This window comes from Ooceraea biroi, chromosome 4, assembly GCF_003672135.1.
Source record: "Ooceraea biroi isolate clonal line C1 chromosome 4, Obir_v5.4, whole genome shotgun sequence".
NCBI lineage: Eukaryota > Metazoa > Arthropoda > Insecta > Hymenoptera > Formicidae > Ooceraea > Ooceraea biroi.
Genome location: NC_039509.1, coordinates 9,136,687 through 9,158,360, shown reverse-complemented (window position 1 = coordinate 9,158,360; position 21,674 = coordinate 9,136,687). Strand labels below are relative to the sequence as shown.

At 40.7% G+C, this 21,674-nt stretch overlaps 2 protein-coding genes across 3 annotated transcripts in view; both read right to left on the bottom strand.

The window, feature by feature from the left end:
- The window catches only part of LOC105275101, a 71,487-nt gene that overhangs the window by 24,146 nt on the left and 25,667 nt on the right, over window positions 1-21,674 (bottom strand). Inside the window, exon 5 of one of the 2 annotated variants that reach the window (XM_011331751.2) lies at window positions 19,938-20,048. The exons of the other annotated variant lie outside the window; for it this stretch is intronic. Coding sequence (XP_011330053.2) covers window positions 19,998-20,048 — 51 coding nt within the window. The 3' untranslated portion in view covers window positions 19,938-19,997. Of the gene's footprint in view, window positions 1-19,937; window positions 20,049-21,674 lie in introns of those variants that run through there. 2 annotated transcript variants of the gene reach the window in all.
- On the bottom strand, window positions 5,297-6,063 carry LOC113561395. The gene has a single exon (XM_026969048.1). It carries the CDS (start codon window positions 6,034-6,036, stop codon window positions 5,353-5,355), a length of 684 nt encoding a protein of 227 aa, XP_026824849.1. The 5' UTR covers window positions 6,037-6,063; the 3' UTR covers window positions 5,297-5,352.

Sequence of the window (21,674 nt, the reverse complement as noted above, 5' to 3'; positions counted from 1 at the left end):
CGTTCACGTTCGGTATCGTGTGATACGTTTCGAAGACAACCAGACCGAGTTCATAATCACCGTCACTCAAATCTATGGCTGGAAAGTAGTTTGCCGCGAGGATGCTACTCTTGCCTGTCAATGTAAACGTCAACGACGTGTTTCACAAAATGCAGAGAAAATACTGAACCACTGCACTGAATCGTCAAGCCTTAAATTCATCAACTGTCTGGAGAAACTGTAGACTCAATTGACCGCAAATTCTCTGATTATACTTCTGATAGGGTGTGCGGTTGTACTCGATCTTCACTGCATTGCCGCCAAGATATTGGACTAACTCCTTGGACGGTTGAAGATTACCGAAACTGTCGAAATATAGGACGCGGTCGCCTCTCTTTGCATACGCTACCCAATGAGTACCGGGGCCATCCGCATCATCCAAATTCACGATACCACTCTCATTTCGATGTACACCGCCCATCGGTAAAGAATTGCGCATGAAAACGCCGCGAAAGAAAGGCACGCGTATACGCCTTGCCAGTTGATCCAATTGTACGTTGGTGGTTACACCCATAGGCATCTTTAAGGCCTTTTTGACGTTTATTTTTTTCTTCTTCGTTACCGCGCCGTCCTCGTTTGTACGGGGCGAAATACAGTCCGCGACCTTTCATCGCACGATGGTGACGCTGCATTTCCTGCAGTTGACGCTGCACGGCTTTGCTATCGTTCACCGCTTTCGCAATCCCCGCTGCCCCGGCGGCCAACGATCCGAGCGTACCCAGCATCGGTAGAATTGGCAATACACCGCCGCGTTTCGCTATCGGAAGTATCCGTTTCTTCGTCGATCTTTTCTTCTTCGTCTTCTTCTTCGTCGTCCTCAGATCCATACCGAGCTTCGTCTTGGCCTTCATCGTTACCCAGACAGCCGTGAAGGCGGCTCTCTCTCCCGGAGTCGAATTCCTCGCGAAAATGCGTTCTCGCGCTCTCTTGGCGAGTATCTTGTCAACCGCGTGTCTCTCGGTGAGATCCTTACTCCGAGAATACTCTATGTTGTGCTCGCGGCACGCTGTATCCAACGGATTTATACCCGGATCACCTCTGGCTAACCGTTTCGCGAGTCGTGTACCCGGACCGCAAAACTGATAGCCGGGGATGTGCAGCTCGAAAGGAAGCGCGTTTATCGCACGATTCAGCAAACTTCCGCCTCTCACTGATTCGTTCGTCGCGAGCGCTGACATTCACCGCAATCCCTGATCAACGGTGCTGGACCGTCGATGTGCGTTCGTTGCCACGGTTGATTGTAATGTTCGTAACAACGGCGGTAAGTTTGCACCTCTGCATCCACCTTTATATGTTCCGAAAGCTTGTTCCACACGTGTTCGATATAGTCCTCGCACTCCCGCAACAGAATTACCTTTGGCACAAATTGCAACTGCTCAGCGGTTAAACCGAGTATATCGGAAGGACTCGTCAGCGTGACAAACATTTTGACACTGAGCGATCTGCGGTTTCACGCGCCTATAAATACGAGTGCGACTCCTCCACCTAGAAGTGACAAAATGAGATTCGTGCGGCAACCATTGACGATACGGGTTACAAACTGCGACGATAGATTACGACAGATGGGGGACAATGAGGCGATACGTAAACATGGTCTGATGCTGCCGACCACTATACGCGCGATTATCTGCGGTCCCTCGAACTGTGGTAAAACCAACGTTCTGATAAGCTTACTGGAAAGTCCGCACGGTGTACGTTTCGAGAACGTGTACGTGTACTCGAAGTCGTTACAACAGCCGAAATATCAGTACCTAGAGAATCTATTGACATCAATCGACGAAATCGGTTACTTTACGTTCTCCAATAACAGTGACATCATTCCACCGTGCGAGGCACGTCCAAACTCGATCTTCGTCTTCAATGATGTGGCGTGCGATAAGCAAGATACGGTGAGAGAATACTTTTCGATGGGACGTCACTCGAACGTCGACTTCTTCTATCTCTGTCAGACGTACGCGAGAATACCGAAACATCTTATACGCGACAACGCGAACCTGCTGATCCCATTCAAACAGGATGGTACCAACTTGAAACACGTGTACAATGATTATGTGAATACCGATATGCCGTACGGTGATTTTTGTTCATTGTGCCACAGTTGTTGGCAACGCGAGTATGGATTCTTAGTGATAGACAAGGATAGTGCGCTCACTAACGGGCGGTACAGAAGAGGATTTAACGAATTTGCGGTACCGCAGAGCGGTTAGTCGTTGTTGATATTCTGTCGGGGTGAAACGCGAGCGATCGACAATATAGTTGGGAGCAGTGATATTCGTGAGCGTGAAAAGATCGCGAGAGCGATTGAGAAAACGAGTGAATCAATCCGCAAGAAACATCGTGCTCTGAAGACCGGTATGATCGATGACGATATCGCTGTGAGAACACATCTCGGACCTATTATCGAACCGCTGCAAAAGATCGTTGACAACTCGAGCATACGTGCGGTCAAGGATGAGCCGGACGTGGCGGTTGAAGTACCCTACACCCCGAAGCGCGAGCCAGACGTAGGGCTTGAAATTCTACGCGCCCCGAAGCGTGAGAAGAAGATTGTGATAAGGAGTGGGATAAAGAGGAAACTAGTGGGTCACAAATCACATAAACAAAACAGCCTCGAACCGAATCGAGCGATACAGCGGATGCGTCAACGATAACCTCTACACCGCTTACGACGATTGGAACCATACAATCGCCGATGAATCTTCTAACCGATGACGAGAGCATTTTCGAAACCACGAACGAATCGTTCGCAACGTCCGTTCAACGAGAAGTGCAAACGCCAGAGGGTCAAGAAGTGTTGCGAACTCATTTGGGTTCGCTGAGTCAAAAGTATGTTGAGGCTGTCATACGCAGTGACAAAGACATAGATACCGTTTACGGAGTTTATTTGAGCAACGGTGGAATGAAGTTCGGTTGTAAGCCGTTCGATGTAGACCACGAAGATCACATAATTCTCGACAATGTTCGATACAAAGGTACACCTGGTCTGTACGAGCTGATTTTCAAGAGAATGCCCGATGACATCGTGTACTCGGATGATGATTTGGAAAAGTACAGGAGCATGCTGCTGGTGACGAACGCGTATAGACGCGATCACAGCGCGCGAGGTCAGGTAAAGAGTAACAGGGGACACAAGTATAAATACATAATCGCACCGTTACTACCAACTGAACCTAAGACGAAATCCGGAAGAGGATTACCCCGCGCTATGACACTGAACGACAATGCGATCGATTACGTGCACTGGGACGATCCCAACGAGCTGGTGGATCGCCTGCGATTGCTCAACGCTTCGCGTCAGGCTGGACACAACTCTCACGACAACGAGATGCTGTCGATCATCGAGGAACTTCGAGAAGCTGTCCTCATAATAAATTGACTCGTGTATCGTCAGAATGAATCAATCCGTCAACATCACTCGCATCGAACGTGTATCAAACGTGTATAAACGGCTCAGGAACGGCTTTCGAACGTGGGTGAACGGGTCAAGAACGAGTCAAAAACATGGAACGAACGAGAACGTAAGTTTTAAGAACGTGGAACGAACTTCGCGAGGCTGATATCATTATAAATTGAACGTACCATTGAGCACGTGAGTCAATCGAGCGGTGTTACTTGTAACGCGAAGATGACGATCAACGAGTCTGAAACGTTATTGCAGACGAGTGATAACATTGCTACGAAATCTAATATGGAGAAGAGCATCGATACTTTAAGAGTTAAACATGAAGAGCTCGAGAAAAAAATCATTGATATGCAGAAAAAAATCGCCATGTTAGATTTCTACCGAGACAATGCTGACCGGAAAATAGATAGAAGAGTCGCTGAATTAAATGAAAAAATAGATATGATGGATAAAAGATTCCCTACCGTCTACAGTACGCTTAGAAATCATGTGACAAACATCAACCATGAAACACGGGTAGGCTTCATTGCGGATTTGCAAAACGTTAACGCCCGTTTGGATTCATATCAAAAAGAATCTAACGATAGAACACGTGAGCAGGAAAAGATTAATGCAGCTCAAAAAGAATTTAACAATATGGTGCATGAGCAGAGAAAGGTCAATGTAGGAAACCTAACTGCAATGGAGAAAAACGTTTACTCGGTATGGGATGCTATAATGGAGCTCCGATCGAAGCATCCGAAAAATTAAATATAAACGCAACAGTGCAATGGAAAACAGCGTCATTACGAGCTGATTGGTCGATAGCTCTTCACTCTCTACGATATGACATCGGTGAAATCTGCTGTCAAAAGTTTCGAAAAGCGTCGACTCGTCGAAGAACTGCATGCACCAGCGAGAAGAAATTTCCCACGAAGACGGGTCATTGTGCGTGGATTTGACGATCTGTGGCAGGCTGACCTCGTTGAGATGCGTCCGTATTCTCATGTCAACAGAGGATACTATTATATACTTACTATCATCGACGTGCTGAGCAAGTACGCATGGGCCGTGCCGCTCAAGAGCAAAGGTGGAAGCGAGGTAGCTGCTACGATCGCCAGGATAATTCGAGAGAGCAAGAGATGTCCAAAAAACTTGCAAACCGACTAGGGAAAGGAATTTTACAATACCGATGTGCAACGACTCATGCGGAAACATAACATCAATCACTACTCCACGTATTCGGTGTTGAAGGCTTCGGTCATCGAGCGATTCAACCGAACGTTGAAGAATAACATGTGAAAGATGTTTATATTCAACGGAAATTACAAGTGGGTTGACGCGCTACTGCGCCTCGTTGCGGAGTACAACACCCGAAAACATCGAACGATTGGCATGCGACCCGCCGACGTTACTCCCGCGGACGTTGAGAGACTCTTGAGTACGGTGTACAGCGCGATAAAGATAGCGGGTCCAGCCAGGTTCAAAGTAGGCGACTCGGTACGCGTCAGCAAGTACAAGACGATCTTTGAAAAGGGTTACACACCAAATTGGACCACCGAGGTTTTAAAATCATCAAAGTGCAACATACCAATCCCGAGACCTATATACTTGAGGATTATCGTGGAAAATCTATCTCTGGAGCGTTCTACGAGCATGAGTTGCATCGCGCGAAGTATCCGAACGTGTATCTCGTGGAGAAAGTACTGCGCAGGAGAGGTGACAAGGTCTACGTGAAGTGGTTGGGATTCGATGGATCGCACAATTCATGGATACACAAAGACAATGCTGTTTAATACATTTATTTCTTTCTTCACAAACATAAGGATATATAACAATATGATGTATACAATATATGAAAATATAAGAAAATACAATGAAATACAACTCTTTATTATTATTATTATTATTATTATCCTATGATACATATTTTATAACGGTATGTGGTAATGTCCCCATGGTAAGGTGTTTGTAGACTTAGGTACGATGTATCGTTTATCGTCATGCGGACTCAGAGCGATTTTCGTCTCGCGAACGGTGTACACGTTATGCAGCTTTGACTGTATACGGGATTGATCTCGAGTCATTTCTATGAGATCTTTCAAACACTGCATATAATCGTCGAACGTTATTGTTCGTGCGACTACATTGGTCTTAATACCTTTCACTTTCTTCGTATCTTTTTTACCGTCTACCTTCAAAGCATACATTTTCGCTCTAAGTCTAACGAATGCGGTCATTATCGCGCCGTTGTTCTCGTCTTTCATTAAACCTGGCACTTTTTTGTTCATGCGCGGAATATTGTACATGTTGTCGGGCGCGTAATCACTCGCGTCGAATCTCGGAATGTCGCGTTTCATTTGATCGTATACGTCCTCACATTCGATATGGGAAATTAAACTATCGGTATCAGTGTACACAACTTTGCATTTATCATGATAAAGAGGTAACATGTACTCGTGATGAAACTCATACAAATAGACTTTGGATATGTCGAGGATGCACATACCCACGTAGATCGGTTTGTTGAATTTCACCTCGAGCTTACGCATTTCGATCGTGACCAGGTTTTCCGAAAAGACGCTCCGACTATGGAAATTCGGTTTAGCGATCATCGCCTCCGCGCCGTACCTTCCGTTCCATTATGTTACAAGGTTAACATCAACATGTTTGCGCACGTTCTCCATGGTTTTTCCAAATACCGCGTTGTTCATTAGTTTATATAAATTTTTCTCAAAATCGTTTTTAGCAGCGGTTCTAAATCGCGTATTCAGTTCGATGTACTCGCGGAGCCATGGAGATTGTGTAAATTCTAAGATGCGATGAATTTTTGTGACGTGAAGACCGTGACGCGTACACTGTTGCAAGTTGCGGTAATGAATGACGTACCGCTTCTTGTCGCATAAAGTTGCGAGCAACTTATCCTGCCGACTGCCCGGCGGCTTATCACGCATCGGACAGAACGGTAGGTCGGCGTGCGCGTCGTGGAGATGCTGCGGATACTCGAGATCGACTTCGAATACGTATCCTTTTGACGAATCGGGAGCGATAGCGTTCACGTTGAAATTGGAAATATCATTGACCCATCGAAAATCGGCATAGGGCCAGTGGCTGACACATCGCCCAACCGTATAAATTATTAACATCAAAATACATGAGATAAGATGAAGGTTTCGATGGATTATACGATTGCATGTACTTATTGTTGGCTTGTGCGTACCTGTGCGAACATTGGCTCAGGCCGCCGCGTATACCGCGTTCTATGAACATGACCATATCAATATCGGTAAGGAGTTCGAAATTTATACGCGTATGTTTGAGCATCGCGTCCCATGTAAAACCGGGCAAAGTGTAATAATACGCGGGATCAAGACCGTAACTGTTGATGCAACTATCGTGGAAATTTTCGAATACGTCGGCCAACAACAAGACATCCGTTTTTAGATATAGGTCGCTGTACTCGCCGAGCGTTCGAATGGCGAACCGTTGCCACACGTTGACAGCGTGCGCGTAATCGCTCTCGGATACCGTATTACCGGTTAGCGAATTGTAAAACGATTCGCGTGGGGGTAGGCGAGTATCCTCCAACTGTTCGGCGCAATCCACATATTCGTATGGGAACACACCCTTTCGCGTAAGTAAATCAAAGTCGTCGGTAGAGAGGTGCGCAAATTCGGACCGTACGATCTGAGTTTTTCTTTATTCAAAAATGATGACAATTTATCCAGACTGCTATTCAGAAATCTTAACGAATCGATGAACCGCAATTGCACGTGGTTACGCCATTTTTTGTCATCTGACTCGTTAACGTGTTTTGTAAAGGAAATATATTTTTCTTTGTTTATTGGTAATACATCAACATTGCCCTCGAACGCGGTAGCTATTTCTTTAATGATAAAATGCGCGTCGTAGTCGGATAAATTATGAAACACTATCGGAATGGTATAAGAATCTTTGTAATTTAAATTGCAATTAGAACGTGCGGGACCTCTGTACCGACCGGTGAGATGACAATGATCGCGTACTCGCGTGCCGTCTGACGCAAACGGTTTCTCACAGATATGTCAATGTGTTGCACTATTAAATTTTTCACGCTATTCATATCGCGCTGTGCCATTCTATTATTACAGATGATAATTTATTTTTTGCCTATTTGTGTTTTTGCTGTGTACGTTAACTATTATTATGTATAAAATGAATGAAACAATATGAAACAATTCTTTAGTTGTTTAATTAGATTTATTACGAATACTCGTTTCTTCGTTATCTCCTACTGTGGAAAATCATAATGAAAAAAAGAGACTGTTACCAAGTAACCAAGTAGCCAAGTAACGAGCCGATAAGATTGGTGCGGACAGCATACGTATATGTATAAGGGTGTCTCCAATTATTTCTCAAAAATATATTTTCGGAATTTTATAACTTTGTTATATATGGTTGAATTTGGCGTAAAATAAGTTTTATTGTAGTTGCAAAAAGATTTTAAAATTTCCAAAAAAGGGTGAGTGGTGGGGGTATTTAAAACAATTTAAAATTTTTGAAAAATCTGTATATACAGATATAAAAGTTGTATGGCTATCCTAGATCTGTATACAACTTTTATTCGAAACATTTTTTCGTATCTCTCATCCTTTCGACGATATTCGCTTAGAAAGAAAAAATCCGAATTTTTTGAAGGGATGTTTCCACCCCTAAAAGTGAATATCAGCCCCAACAGAAAATTGTTTCCTTATTAGGTCCATCTACTCTATATTTATGCAAAGTTTCAGATTTTTTTGAATTTCACAGTTGCCGATGTTCCCTTGTTAGTCATATTGAAACCAACTTGAAACTTTATTGCCAAAACGTAAGACCAAAACACTTTATTGCCACCACCAATTTTAGTGTACGGTTGAGGTTACATCTCTAGATAGCAGCGACGCATGGTGACGATAGCACGAGTGACAAACTGCTTCGTTAAGCTGACTTGCCCCACCACTGAGATTTGGCCTCCTTGCTAAACCTGTATGTAAGACCGTGACCTAGTATACCTTCCCACAATAGCGTATTTTACACCGATTGTTTAATACGCGTATTAAATAGTAAATAACTAGTGCATCCGTTTAGTCATTGGCTGATTAGCTCAAATGTACTATTTGATACGCGTATCAAACGATTGGTGTAAACTAGGCTAATATCCTATAGAATATATATAGAAACAGTCCATAAACATACGCAAAATGTTCATAGAATATACTACAGAATATTTATAGAACATTCAGAGAATGTGAGTTTTTGTCTACTTCAAATGTTCCATGGAAGGTTCACAGAAACTCTGAAGCATTATATGAGAATATTCTAAACATTCTCCGATATTATTCTATGAATGATCATAGAACGATCTTGTGCTGTATGGGTTTACTTTCCAAACGGAAAAAAATCGAAAATTACAGTTATCATATGAGCTTGTTGGCGAATGTCGTATAATAATAAAAATTTGGCACTGTGTACATACCATAGACGTATAATATATAGACTGTGCGGTCCTATGTCTCCCGCAGTTAGAGCGCGTCACAGAATAGAGAGAGAAAGCCTCTGTACGATCACCATTCTGTCTTCTTCTAACGACGCGTAGTGGAAGAGACGCCCTCCCTTCGAGTGGGGAAACAGCATAGAGAACTGTCGAGAAGGGATCCCCACTCTGCATCGTTAGACAAAGACAGAATGGTGATCCAAAGCATGCTGACTCTTTTCAATCTGTGACGCCTTTCCAAGCCGAATGCGCGGTCTATATATTATACGTCTATGGTACATACGAATTGACTATCATCCACACTGAGGACACAATAAACGAATACGAGGATGCTTTTAGAAGTGAATTTAGAAATGTAATAAAAAAGATTCATTTCTTTGAAAAGTATGTGTCTGCAATCATGGCCAAGCAACGGCAGATATGCCTTCTGTATATCCGTGTGACGCACACAATGACCGACTCCGTCTATCGGTAAGGTAGAGGGTCGGTAATGAGTAATGGGTCGGTAACGGCATATAGCACGATCACGATAAAGAATATTTTTTAATATATATACAGGGTGAGTCTTAACGACTGTCTCAATGTTTTACCATGAGATATAGGTTACCGACTGCAACTCTAATATCGGCACGCCACAGAGATGGCAGTTGCTTGGATCTACTGTAGCGAGTGTATTGTTTATTTAATTGTTATGCTACATTTAAGATAGTTTTAACGTACGAGGAACTATGAAAACACTTCGGTTTAGGTGAAAATATATAAAGATACTGACTTTATTTAATACAGACTAGAACTGATTACTTAATGCACGTGTGACTTATAGCGCGAGCAATTAGCTTCTGATTGTGCTCTGATTCCTCCAAAGCTCTCAATCTCGATTTTCGTGTTGCCCTCTCATTAATCGGACTAGTTCTGCCTTGTACTCCTTAGATGCCGCCACAATACTCCTCCCCGAGGGCGTATCCCGTTTGCACACGGAACAATTGCACACCGCACGATTGCACACGTTGTATTGCACACTGTTCTATTGGACACAGCACGATTGTACACCGCACGATTGGCCACCGCACGATTGCGCACGCACATTGCACGATTGGACACCGCACTATTAGACACCGCACGGATAAACTTCCGAAAAGCTCCCACACCCGATTTACATATCCTTTGGTGAAAATGCTTGAAATGACTCAAAATGAATACCCTTAAATGGATTTGTACCGACAAAAAGGATAAAGGCATAAAAAGTTCAAATAAAATAATACGTAGTGATTGAATATTTTCAGCTGGATTTCTGTAGATGTACGGTTTTCTATGCATCATTATATATTTCTACATGAACTTCTAATGTGTTTATTGTGTATCTCGGATGTTTTTTGTACGGTACGGAAAATAAAGACATATCAGGCACACTGTATCCACGCATGTACTGTGCAAAATAAACAACAGGGGATGGGTTGGGTTAGGTTAGACTTTTTGGAAGTGGAGCCCCCCGCAGGGGGGCGGAACACACTGTATCCACGCATGTACTTTGCAAAATAAAAAACAGGGTTGGGTTGCTTCGTCTTGCAAAGGAGTAATATTAGTTTCAACTTTTTAAGCCTTTATCCTTCTTGTCGTTAAAAATCCATTTAAGGGTATTCATTTTGAGTCATTTTAAGCATTTTCACCAAAGAATATGTAAATCGGGTGTGGGAGCTTTTCGGAAGTTTATCCGTGCGGTGTCTAATAGTGCGGTGTCCAATCGTGCAATGTGCGTGCGCAATCGTGCGGTGGCCAATCGTGCGGTGTACAATCGTGCTGTGTCCAATAGAACAGTGTGCAATACAACGTGTGCAATATTGCGTGTGCAATCGTGCGGTGTGCAATCGTGCGGTGTGCAATCGTTCCGTGTGCAAATGGAGGCGACCCCTCCCCGAGTGCCTAATTCCTCACTTTAGGCGCGAAATTTGACCTGCTTCCGAAAGTACGTTCTTGGCTGGTCCGGCCTGGAGGTGGAAGGTTGGTCGAGTCTATTCGAATCATCCCATGCAGTCTCACATTCCGCAAATGTCTCTGTGAATGCTGGTTTTAACCTCTCGATTGGAATATTGACAGCTTCCTCTCTTAAGCGAATCTGAAACAAAGAATCAGAAACTCTCCGAAGGATTTGATAAGGTCCTTCATATGGCGACTCCAGGGGTCCTCTCGTTTTGTTGACTCGTAGGAATACATGTGTACACGTGTCCAATTCCTTATGTACAAATGCTCTTCTCTTTATATGATGTGCTGTTGGCGTTGCCGTCACATCTTTCATCCGTTCCCTGAGTCTCTCGGCAAAACGTGTATGCTTGTGCTCTTGGATCTTCGTTAATTTCGAAATAATCTGCTGGCAATCTTAACGTTGTACCGTAAACTAATTCCGCTGCTGTAGCCTTGATGTCTTCTTTTAAACTTGTACGTAAACCCAAAAGTACTATTGGTAATGCTTGAATCCAGTTTTTATCTTGATGACAACGAATGGCGTTTTTTAGAGATCTATGCCACCTTTCTACAATTCCATTAGACTCTGGATGGTAAGCTGCTGTACGCATTCGTTTGCTTCCTATTAATTTCATAAGCGAGTTGAAAAGTTGCGATCCAAATTGTTTTCCTTGATTCGTTGTAATTGTCGCAAGACTTCCGAAACGTGCTATCCAACCATTTAATATTGTTTCTGCTACAGTGTCTGCTGCAATATTTTGAACAGGAACCGCTTCCGGCCATCTTGTAAATCGATCGATTATTATGTGGAGACCGTGCAGCGATTATCGCCGTTTAAATCGCATCACGGTACCGGATAAGTACCCTATTCCTCATAAGCCAAAAGTGTTCGATTTGCTACCTAAGAATTCAGACCGCTCTGGAGGGGGGTAGTATGGCAATCGCCATAACCAAAGCGACGGCAGCGCCGCCAACCAATAGGAGCGTACTTACAGATGTCCAATTTAGCTAGTAGTAGGTTAGAGGATATGTTGAGAGAAAAAAAGAAGACTGTTAACTTGTAACGAATTCGCGCCAAAAAAAGAAGAGAGTTCAGTTTCGTTTTGTACCAGAGACATAGTATTACAATAATAAAGAGTTAAAAGTTATTTTCGCGATCATTAATCGTCCCGAAGAACACCGCTACAATACCGTGATGTACAGGCAAGTGAAAAATGTATTCAAATCACAAATATCGCACGGAGAAAAATAATTTAGATGCACATAGTATATTTTATGCTGTTTTAAGTAAATTTTGTAAAGTTATTGTATGAATAGCAATACCATTTGTTAAGAATACTAATTTTATTGAAAACTAATTTCGTTGAATTAGCAAAAAGTGTTTACTGTAAAACTAAAATGAACTATAAAAATAAAATAATTTCTGTTCTACGTTCTGCTGTAATGTTGAATAATTTTATTAAGTTATAATATTATATTATCTTATAATAGAGAAATTTGTCGTTATTACATCAAATATGCAACATTAGTAACAACAGCAGTTTCATTGCAACAGTAAAATTATTTTTTTTCGTGCGTATTATTGAAACTATACATAAAATAAATAAAATAAAATGTGGCGTACATAAAATCAGTGATGCCATGTGATTTCATGCAAATTGTTCTCTCGCCCGAGCTCTAGATATTACAAGAGTAGCGCAAACGTTTGATCTTGCCGATGTTGCCATGTTGGACCTATCACCTTGGCGTCCAATGAGAAGACAGAGTCACTTGTAACCTAACATAAAACTGCACCTGCAGTTAGGTCCAACATGGCGGGGTTTGCGCTACTCTTGTAAATATCTAGAGCTCTAGCCCGAGCGAGACTGAGACATTATGCTCCCAAATGCACGAAATCAAGCATCACTGTAAATATGAACATAAAAAATTAACATAAAAATAAGAAATGTTTGCATGCTGTTATAACTTTACGATGGACTTCCACACCACCCTTGAGGTTCCACTAATGGCACGTTAGTTTTTTTAACATTTTTTATTTTTATGTTAATTTTTTATGTTCATATTTACAGTGATGCCTGATTTCGTGCATTTGGGAGCATACTGTCTCAGTCTCGCTCGGGCGAGAGAACAATTTGCATGAAATCACATGGCATCACTGATTTTATGTACGCCACATTTTATTTTATTTATTTTATGTATAGTTTCAATAATACGCACGAAAAAAAATAATTTTACTGTTGCAATGAAACTGCTGTTGTTACTAATGTTGCATATTTGATGTAATAACGACAAATTTCTCTATTATAAGATAATATAATATTATAACTTAATAAAATTATTCAACATTACAGCAGAACGTAGAACAGAAATTATTTTATTTTTATAGTTCATTTTAGTTTTACAGTAAACACTTTTTGCTAATTCAACGAAATTAGTTTTCAATAAAATTAGTATTCTTAACAAATGGTATTGCTATTCATACAATAACTTTACAAAATTTACTTAAAACAGCATAAAATATACTATGTGCATCTAAATTATTTTTCTCCTTGCGACCGTTTCTCAACTCCGGGGTTGACTACGCTGGACCATTTTCTCTCAGAACTTGGCACGGTCGCTCCGGTCGCACCTATAAAGGTTTCCTAATTCTATTTGTCTGTTTTTCAACCCCCGCAGTGCACATTGAAATGGCCACAGGGTGCCTTCCGTTTCACGCATTGAGCGCATAGTTCACAACCAATGCGATGCGCGCATTGATTTCGTTCCGTTTCCATATTCGCGCAGATACAGTGTTTGAAACGGAATAACGTTTCATGCGTTTCATGCAAAACAATATGGATAATATGAATACTATCGAAATTAATAAGGAACTATTAATGGTAATAGTTAGCGCCTGTTTAGAAAATGATAGCAGTGGATCTAGCAATGAGGACGAAGATGAAGACATAGCTTGGAATACAGAATTAGAAATATTGTATTCCATATTAATGGATCAAGAAACACGTGGAGAAATGATAACTACAGGAAAACTGACAGATTATGTGGAACGAGTTATTCCAAACTATTCCAGAACAATATTTAAGGAACATTTTCGGTGAATAATAATTATATCTGTGGTATTCCATGCACAAAATTATATAAGTGTATGTCAGTATATAGTTTTTGTAATATACGTTGTAGACATGAAATATAAAAATGATATATATGTTAATACAAGATAAAGACTCGTCACACCACCCGCAACCGATTCTCCGTTCTCGCACGGTCTTACTCTCACGGGGTCTCTCGCTAGACTCTTCTCTCATCGATTCTGCCGTTCGGCTCTGCAACTCTTTCTTTATCATCTTATAACATCCGCATCGCTCGATTAGATAAAACGCTTTTTGGAATTCACTCACTCTCTCTCACTCCTTCACTCGCAGTCTCATCTTACAATTACTCACTGCGACGCTATGCATTCGCGGCTCACGTCATGACGCATCGCTCTCTGGTGCTTCGCCGACTTACTTATACTCGATATATGCTCGATATATATATGGTAGCCCTACATATCTTTTATGAAAAAAGAGAACAAGTTTTTTTCCAAATAATATAAATCATAAATAATATGAATAATAATACACTACAGAAAAGTAGCAGTGTAAATCAGCACAAATTTATTTTTTGATCTTTTATTGGCTTTCATTACTTGAATTTCTATATTTTAGAATATTTCCTGCAATCTTCGAAGTCGTGCTTCGAACAATTGGTCCTGGATTACGTGCTATCAATAATGCATCAGCTGGAAGAAAAACAATATCAGAAGAAAAACAATTACTCATTGTCATCTGGTTTATGGCTACAACTGATTCTTACAGGTATATTTAATATATATATATATATATATATATATATATATATATATATCAAATGTTAATTAAAAACTTGCAGCATTTAATTTACATAATACATTACTGTAGAATAAGAATGTAATGGAAAACTGTATTATTTTATTAATAAACCGTTTTTATGCAATATGACATAACAGCATTATTATTATTATATATATATACAATAACGGACCCAGCCCCGATAACCTTGACCGTGACATATATTATAGAAGTCACCCTCCTGAGTGACCTTCAAAAGGTTTTAGCGGTCGCTCGTTGTTTATTAAAAAGTTATTAACAAAAAAAGTTTAATGATTTCGCACGAATTTTTAGCTCTCCACGTGAAGCAAGAACATGATATTGACATATATTACAAAGGTCACCTTCCCGAATAACCCGCACTAGGTTTTAGTCGTCGATCGTTGTTTATGAAAAAGTTATTAACAAAAGAAGTTTCGAAAATATAGTAGTTATTTTGAATATTGAAAGATATAAACGACGAATATGTATATGAACGAAGAAAGGAAAGTCATTTAAAGCAGTGAATTGTTAATATATAGAATAGTTTCTTTTAATATAAGTACAAAGTATTCTTCACTTTAACCAAAAGCACAAACAGTTAAATACAAAGTATTCTCTGCTTTAACTTAACCTAACCTAACCTAACTTAACCTAACCTGATTAGGTTAGGTTATATTTTCCGAAACTGGAGCCCCGGACACATACGCTCGTTTTCAGCCCGCTTCGCGGGAGGGCGGGTGGAGGGGCAAAGCCCCTCCCCCCCGCCGGGGCCAGTGTAACAGATTTCACCGTGCAGATTTTGGTCACCTGATACACGCCACGGATCCCGGCGGGGGGAGGGGCAAAGCCCCCCGCCCTCCCGCGAAGCGGGCTGAAAACGAGCATATGTGTCCGGGGCTCCAGTTTCGGAAAATATAACTTAACCCAAACCTATTTCTGATTTAAAGCTACAATTCCATCAAATATACTCTTTCGTAAACGTATATGGTATCGTAAAATTATGCTTTATTCATTAAACATTTTTGTTAATAACTTTTTAACAAACAACGAGCGAAGGGTGAAACCTAGTGCGGGTTATTCAGGAAGGTGACCTTTGTAATATATGTAAAACTCAAGTCCTTGCTTCGCGTGGACAGCTGAAAATTCGTGCAAAATTATTAAACTTCTTTTGTTAATAACTTTTTAATAAACAACGAGCGACGGCTAAAACCTCTTGAAGGTCACTCAGGGAGGTGACCTCTACAATATATGTCAAGGTCAAGGTCATTGAGGCTGGGTCCGTTATTGTATATATTTACCAAAATATATCTTGCACGCACTTTTTAAAAACTAAACTAGTTAAACCTTTGAACATATATAAACATTTTTTAATAAAGTGTTAAATATAAAATGCCGCTATGGTACGAAATTGTGATGTGCGAAAACAAACATTTTCTTATTTTCTATGTAAATCAAAGGTCCTTGATCAAAGGCACGTGTATTATGTATACACCATACGAAATTGACAATCTGCGCATGCGCGTATTAACTGTTTCAAGTCTGAGCTGTAGTAGCTGATGCGCGCTTGATGCGGTAGAGGTGGGAGGAATCTAGGGAATCTTATGTGCCACCAATGCGCGCATTAGCTAAAACGGAACGGTTTTCTATGCACTTTATGCGTTCCATGCGTGAAACGGAAGGCACCCACAGACTACTTAGCACAAGGGTTCCTGGCCGCTAACAAACGGTTCGCTGGTCGTCGCGGCGTACCGGCCTCGTTAATCAGCGATTGTGGTACAAATTTTGTTGGTGCTAATGCAGAACTCAGTCGCTTATTTGACGCTGCCTCGTCCGAATTCGCAGAAATCGCCAACACTCTGGCGTCCAATCGCACAGAGTGGCGCTTCAATCCTCCCGCTGCTCCTCATTTCGGAGGGAAATGGGAAGCAGCGGTAAAATCGGTCAAGTTCCACCTACGAAGATTAATCGGAGATACATCACTGACGTACGAGGAGTTCAACATCGTCCTAATACAAATTGAAGCTATCCTAAATTCACAGCCACTCTGCCCGTTATCCGACGATCCTGCAGACCTTGAAGCATTAACTCCCGCTCACTTTCTTGTAGGTAGTTCTCTTATGATGACTCCGGAGCCGTCTTTAGAAACAGAGCCAGCATCACGATTATCCCGATGGCAACTTCTTCAGTAAATTACACAACGCTTCTGGAGACAATGGACGCGGGAATATCTGCAGAGGCTTTAAGCGATCACGAAATGGCAACAACCCTCTCGCCAAATCTCCATCGGCTCGCTTGTCCTACTAATAGACGAACGATTGCCTCCGACCAAATGGCCACTCGGACGAATCACCCAGACGCACACGGGAACTGACGAACTGATTGGCGTTGTGACAGTTCGCACGGCGACTTCCACTTTCAAACGACCCATTGTAAAATTATGTCCGCTACCTATTAAGACTTAATTTCACGTTTAGTGTTTTTTATCAAATCTATACTAATTTTACTCTTAGTTTTTTTTTGTATTTTATTTGATCAAAGGTTTGTAATTTTTTCATTCTCTTTGTCATACACGAATGCGATAAGTAGTTAATAATGTTAAAGGGCTTATCGAGAAGTGATTATTTCGGATTCATTTCGGCATTGCGTCCGCAATACCGAGGCGGGCGGAATGTTCCGACAATTCGTCGTAAGTTATCGCGCTTCAATATTCGCCCTGTTTTTCTAGCGATAGGTCGATAGATCTATAAAGAGCTATCGCTCTTTAAAGCAGCGGTTCGATCCGCAATATCGACATGTTATTGTCGCGCTCTCGGTGTTTGTTCAACTCGCTCCAATCACGAAAACCCACAAATTGTTTGTCCGCGATTCTCGTCAAGACAATGATCAAGAACCCGGAAAATATTGTTCTCACTTCGTACCGAGCAACCGATCAGTACAGCCAGGCGGTAGCGGACATCTAAAATTTCGAAATAAAGCACTCAAAATTTTTCGGAAACGAGCTCTTACATTTCACAAAATTACCTTAGCAATTTACAATAAGGACACGAACTCAGCACAAAACTTTCTATACAGACAGCTAACCGTTATAACAACTTTCTTTAAAATGAATCTCTCTTTTGGAGAATGTTGATTTGCACACAAGACAACACCTATGGTTTCAGCAGGATGGCACACCTGCACATAGTGCTCGCGCTGTTCGTAGAACGCTGAATAACGTTTTTTCGAAACGGCTGGCTTGGCATAGAATTTCCACCACGTTCACCATACTTGATCGTTTTGGATTTTTTTCTATGGGGCTATTTGAAAAATGTTATTTATCAAGTTGAGCCTACGACACCCGGAGATATGAAACGTCGTATTGTGGAAACATGTCGAAATATCTCAGCATTAACATTCCAGAGGATAGAGAACAATTTTCGAAATCGGGTGAACTTATGCATTGAAGCAAACGGCCAAGCATTTGACATCTATTGGCCTAATTTACATCTACCATTTCTGCTTAACGCCCACACCCACACACAAACACACACACATATACACCACACACGTACACGCACATGCACACGCACACGCACACGCACGCACGCACACACACACACACACACACACAATCGGTCCTTTTTAGGGCCACTATGATGTATAAATCCGACCGAGCAACCTCCTCGCGGTGTACATCGGGTAATGCGAATGCCGGCAGTATGTCAACATTGAAGTTTTATATCTTGAGAACTGCTTGGGCAAAAAACAAAAGTAGGTAGTTTTGAAAACGTCTCGACAAGAGCTACAAGAATATGTAATAAAAATGGGGGGATTCCATTAAAGAAAACATCGATCACATTGACCTGACCTTGAAAAGGTTACTCAAGGTCAAGTACATATTTTCATCATGTGGTCCCCTTCAAACCATATAACTTTTGTTCGAAACATTTTTCCGTATCTTCCATATTTTTCGAAATTTTTGCCTGGGACATTTAAAATGGGACACCTGTATACATTTATAACTATACAGGGTGTCCCAGACCTACCGTATAAGCCGTGAATGGTAGATTCCTGAGTTTATTTGGAGACGAAAATTCTAATGCCCAAATGTCGAGGGTGCTATAGTTTTTAAACGGGAAATGTTTAAAGTTTACCAATAAGCTTGTCAAAATTCCGCGCGCTCAGGGACATCACACATCAAAAGGGCCCTTCCACATCACTTCACTCAACTCGATAGAAACATGTTAATGTGTTCGAATGTTAACTCGAAATTATTATTCACTTTATTTCTTTGTACACTGTTCACAAGACCGACGAATATCAGGATGATAATAGTTTCTAAATTATACGGAAACGCGATGCGCGTCGAACTTTCAAAGCATTCGTGCGAAGCGTGCAATGAATAAATGACGTTTCTTCTGTGATGAGAATCACGTCGTAATTGATCTTTCTACATTCTGGATGTACTCGAGCGCAGCACGATACTTGTTCCTTTAAATAAATTAATAAATTAGTAAAAAATATTGCCAACTATGTTAATATTTTCTTTTCCTATAAAGTTTTTTCTTTAGCGACATTTCATGCAGAAAACCATGCAGAAAACTTCATACCGATCGTATAGATTTTCTCTCATCACAGAAGAAACGTCATTTATTCGTTGCACGCTTCGCACGAGTGCTTTGAAAGTTCGACGCGCATCGCGTTTCCGTATGACAATGTAGAAATTATTATTATGCTGATATTCGTCGGTCTTGTGAACAGTGTACAAAAAATAAAGTGAATAATAATTTCGAGTTAACACTCGAACACATTAACATGTTTCTATCGAGTTGAGTAAAGTGATGTGGAAGGGCCCTTTTGATGTGTGATGTCCCTGAACGCGCGAAATTTTGATAAGCTTATTGGTAAACTTTAAACCTTTCCCGTTTAAAAACTATAGCACCCTCGACATTTTGGCATTAGAATTTTCGTCTCCAAATGAACTCAGGAATCTACCATTCACGGCTTATACGGTAGGTCTGGGACACCCTGTATGTACCGATAAAAGAGATTTGAAAAAATTACATCTTTTTTACTTAATAATTGTTATTTAAAACATCATTCTTATTGGCTCATCCTGTACTAATAATGTTTAAAATGGAATTAAGGTAAAAAAGATTGATTATTGGCAAACATATTTTGGCATTAAGTTAATTCTTTATTTAATATTATCCTTCCTTAAAGTCATCATCCAAGTTCAATGTATCGATGATGCTAGGATTACATACATCAGTATAACGCCAAATGCCTATATAAGAAATATATTAATATATTAATAAATAAATTTTGTGTGTGTGTGTGTGTGTGTATGTAGGGTGTACGGTGTAGGGCGTAGGGTGTAGGGTGTAGGGTGCCTCATTTTAATCAATTTGAATTTCTGTCTTGAATTTTTCCGAAATTTCATGCAAGATATCGAAATCCTGTTATTATGAGGTTGTTTATGGAGAGGGATAAATTTTGGTTGAAAAACTTTAACCTTGAACGCAGGCATCAAAGTCAAATAAAGGTCAACTTTAGTTTTTTAAATGGCAACATAGTTTTCTAAACACTACGCATGTAGTACTTCTCATTGTCAATTCAACGCACTATGATTCAAGATCGTCGAAGTTCAAATGCCTCGAGAAATCCATAATTTGATGCAACAAAACTCAAATCGATTATAATTTTATTGTCACGTAGTAAACTCTTTGAAATTTCAAGGCAGTTTCCTCATCGTTCAAAGCATCAGAAATTCGCACAATTTTCTAAAAATTAGTCGTGTAATAATTTACGGCATTAAAGCCATCCTCATCGTGTGATTATCGATTGCAGAGGAAGCGCGAGACCAAGTTTCAGGTAAATTTTGGAAAATCTGTACCCTCAAGAGAGCTTTTAAGAATACCTTTTTTACATTAGAGATAAGGCGATCAACTTTAATATACAGGCTCAGTATTTGTTCGCATACACAGTGAAGACCATGTGCAACGCAAGTCAAATGTGTTACTTTTGGGTAAAATGTCTGTATTGCTTGGGGTGCTTTTATCATATACGGCGCAGCATCTAAAGAGCAAATAAAGAGTAAAATCAAGTCTTTATCAAAACTTTCGGCCACGATTTTGATAGAATCATCGAAAAGTCATGCAATGGTGTTTTGATTTACTTTATCCAGGATTACAGTATTTAACAAGTATTTTCACTCAACTCTTCAGAATCCAAAATACCAATTGTTGTGATTTTTAATTGAATAGACAGCAGGTTGCGATTACAAAGTAACTTTATTAGACAAAGGACTATACGTGTGTGCTATACGACGGCTCAAGCAAGAGTGAGCTTACTTTGGGCGTAAGGATATCACGAATATGATCGGCGCATGATCAGTTTATCGATCTAGATATTCTAGATTATTCGGGAATAATCGATAGCTGTCGTCATATCCGTTGAGCCTACAGCCGGGAAACATAGACAATATTATTCGACTCTTAAGTTCTTTCATTCAAGCTCTCTCTCTCACTCATTCGCATCACACGTATTTACACACATTCGTTCGACTTATATGTAAGATTCCTGAAGCGCGAATAAACATACTTATTTAACACCAATAATGACATATTCATCTGTCAGTTGCGTCCGTAGTCTCATTGATTGACAGCCACAAAAAATGATTTTTGACGCAGCTTTTGATGTTCTCAATGGTCGCTTTATAAGATCTTTTAACATTGACATATAGAATGGACCGCTGATCGCAGTAGTGAGGGGACTAATCATGTTTGGAGAGGCAGACAACTGGAGACACTTCCGTCTCTGTAATACCATACTGTAATACCGCGGTAGCCAATCAGGCTTTACAAGAAAGAGACGGAAGTGTCTCCAGTTGTCTGCCTGTCACTCCAAACAT

Bases quoted from the DNA above. Each gene is read 5' to 3' on its own strand.
- LOC113561395 (XM_026969048.1), bottom strand. From the start codon at position 6,036: ATGATCGCTAAACCGAATTTCCATAGTCGGAGCGTCTTTTCGGAAAAC.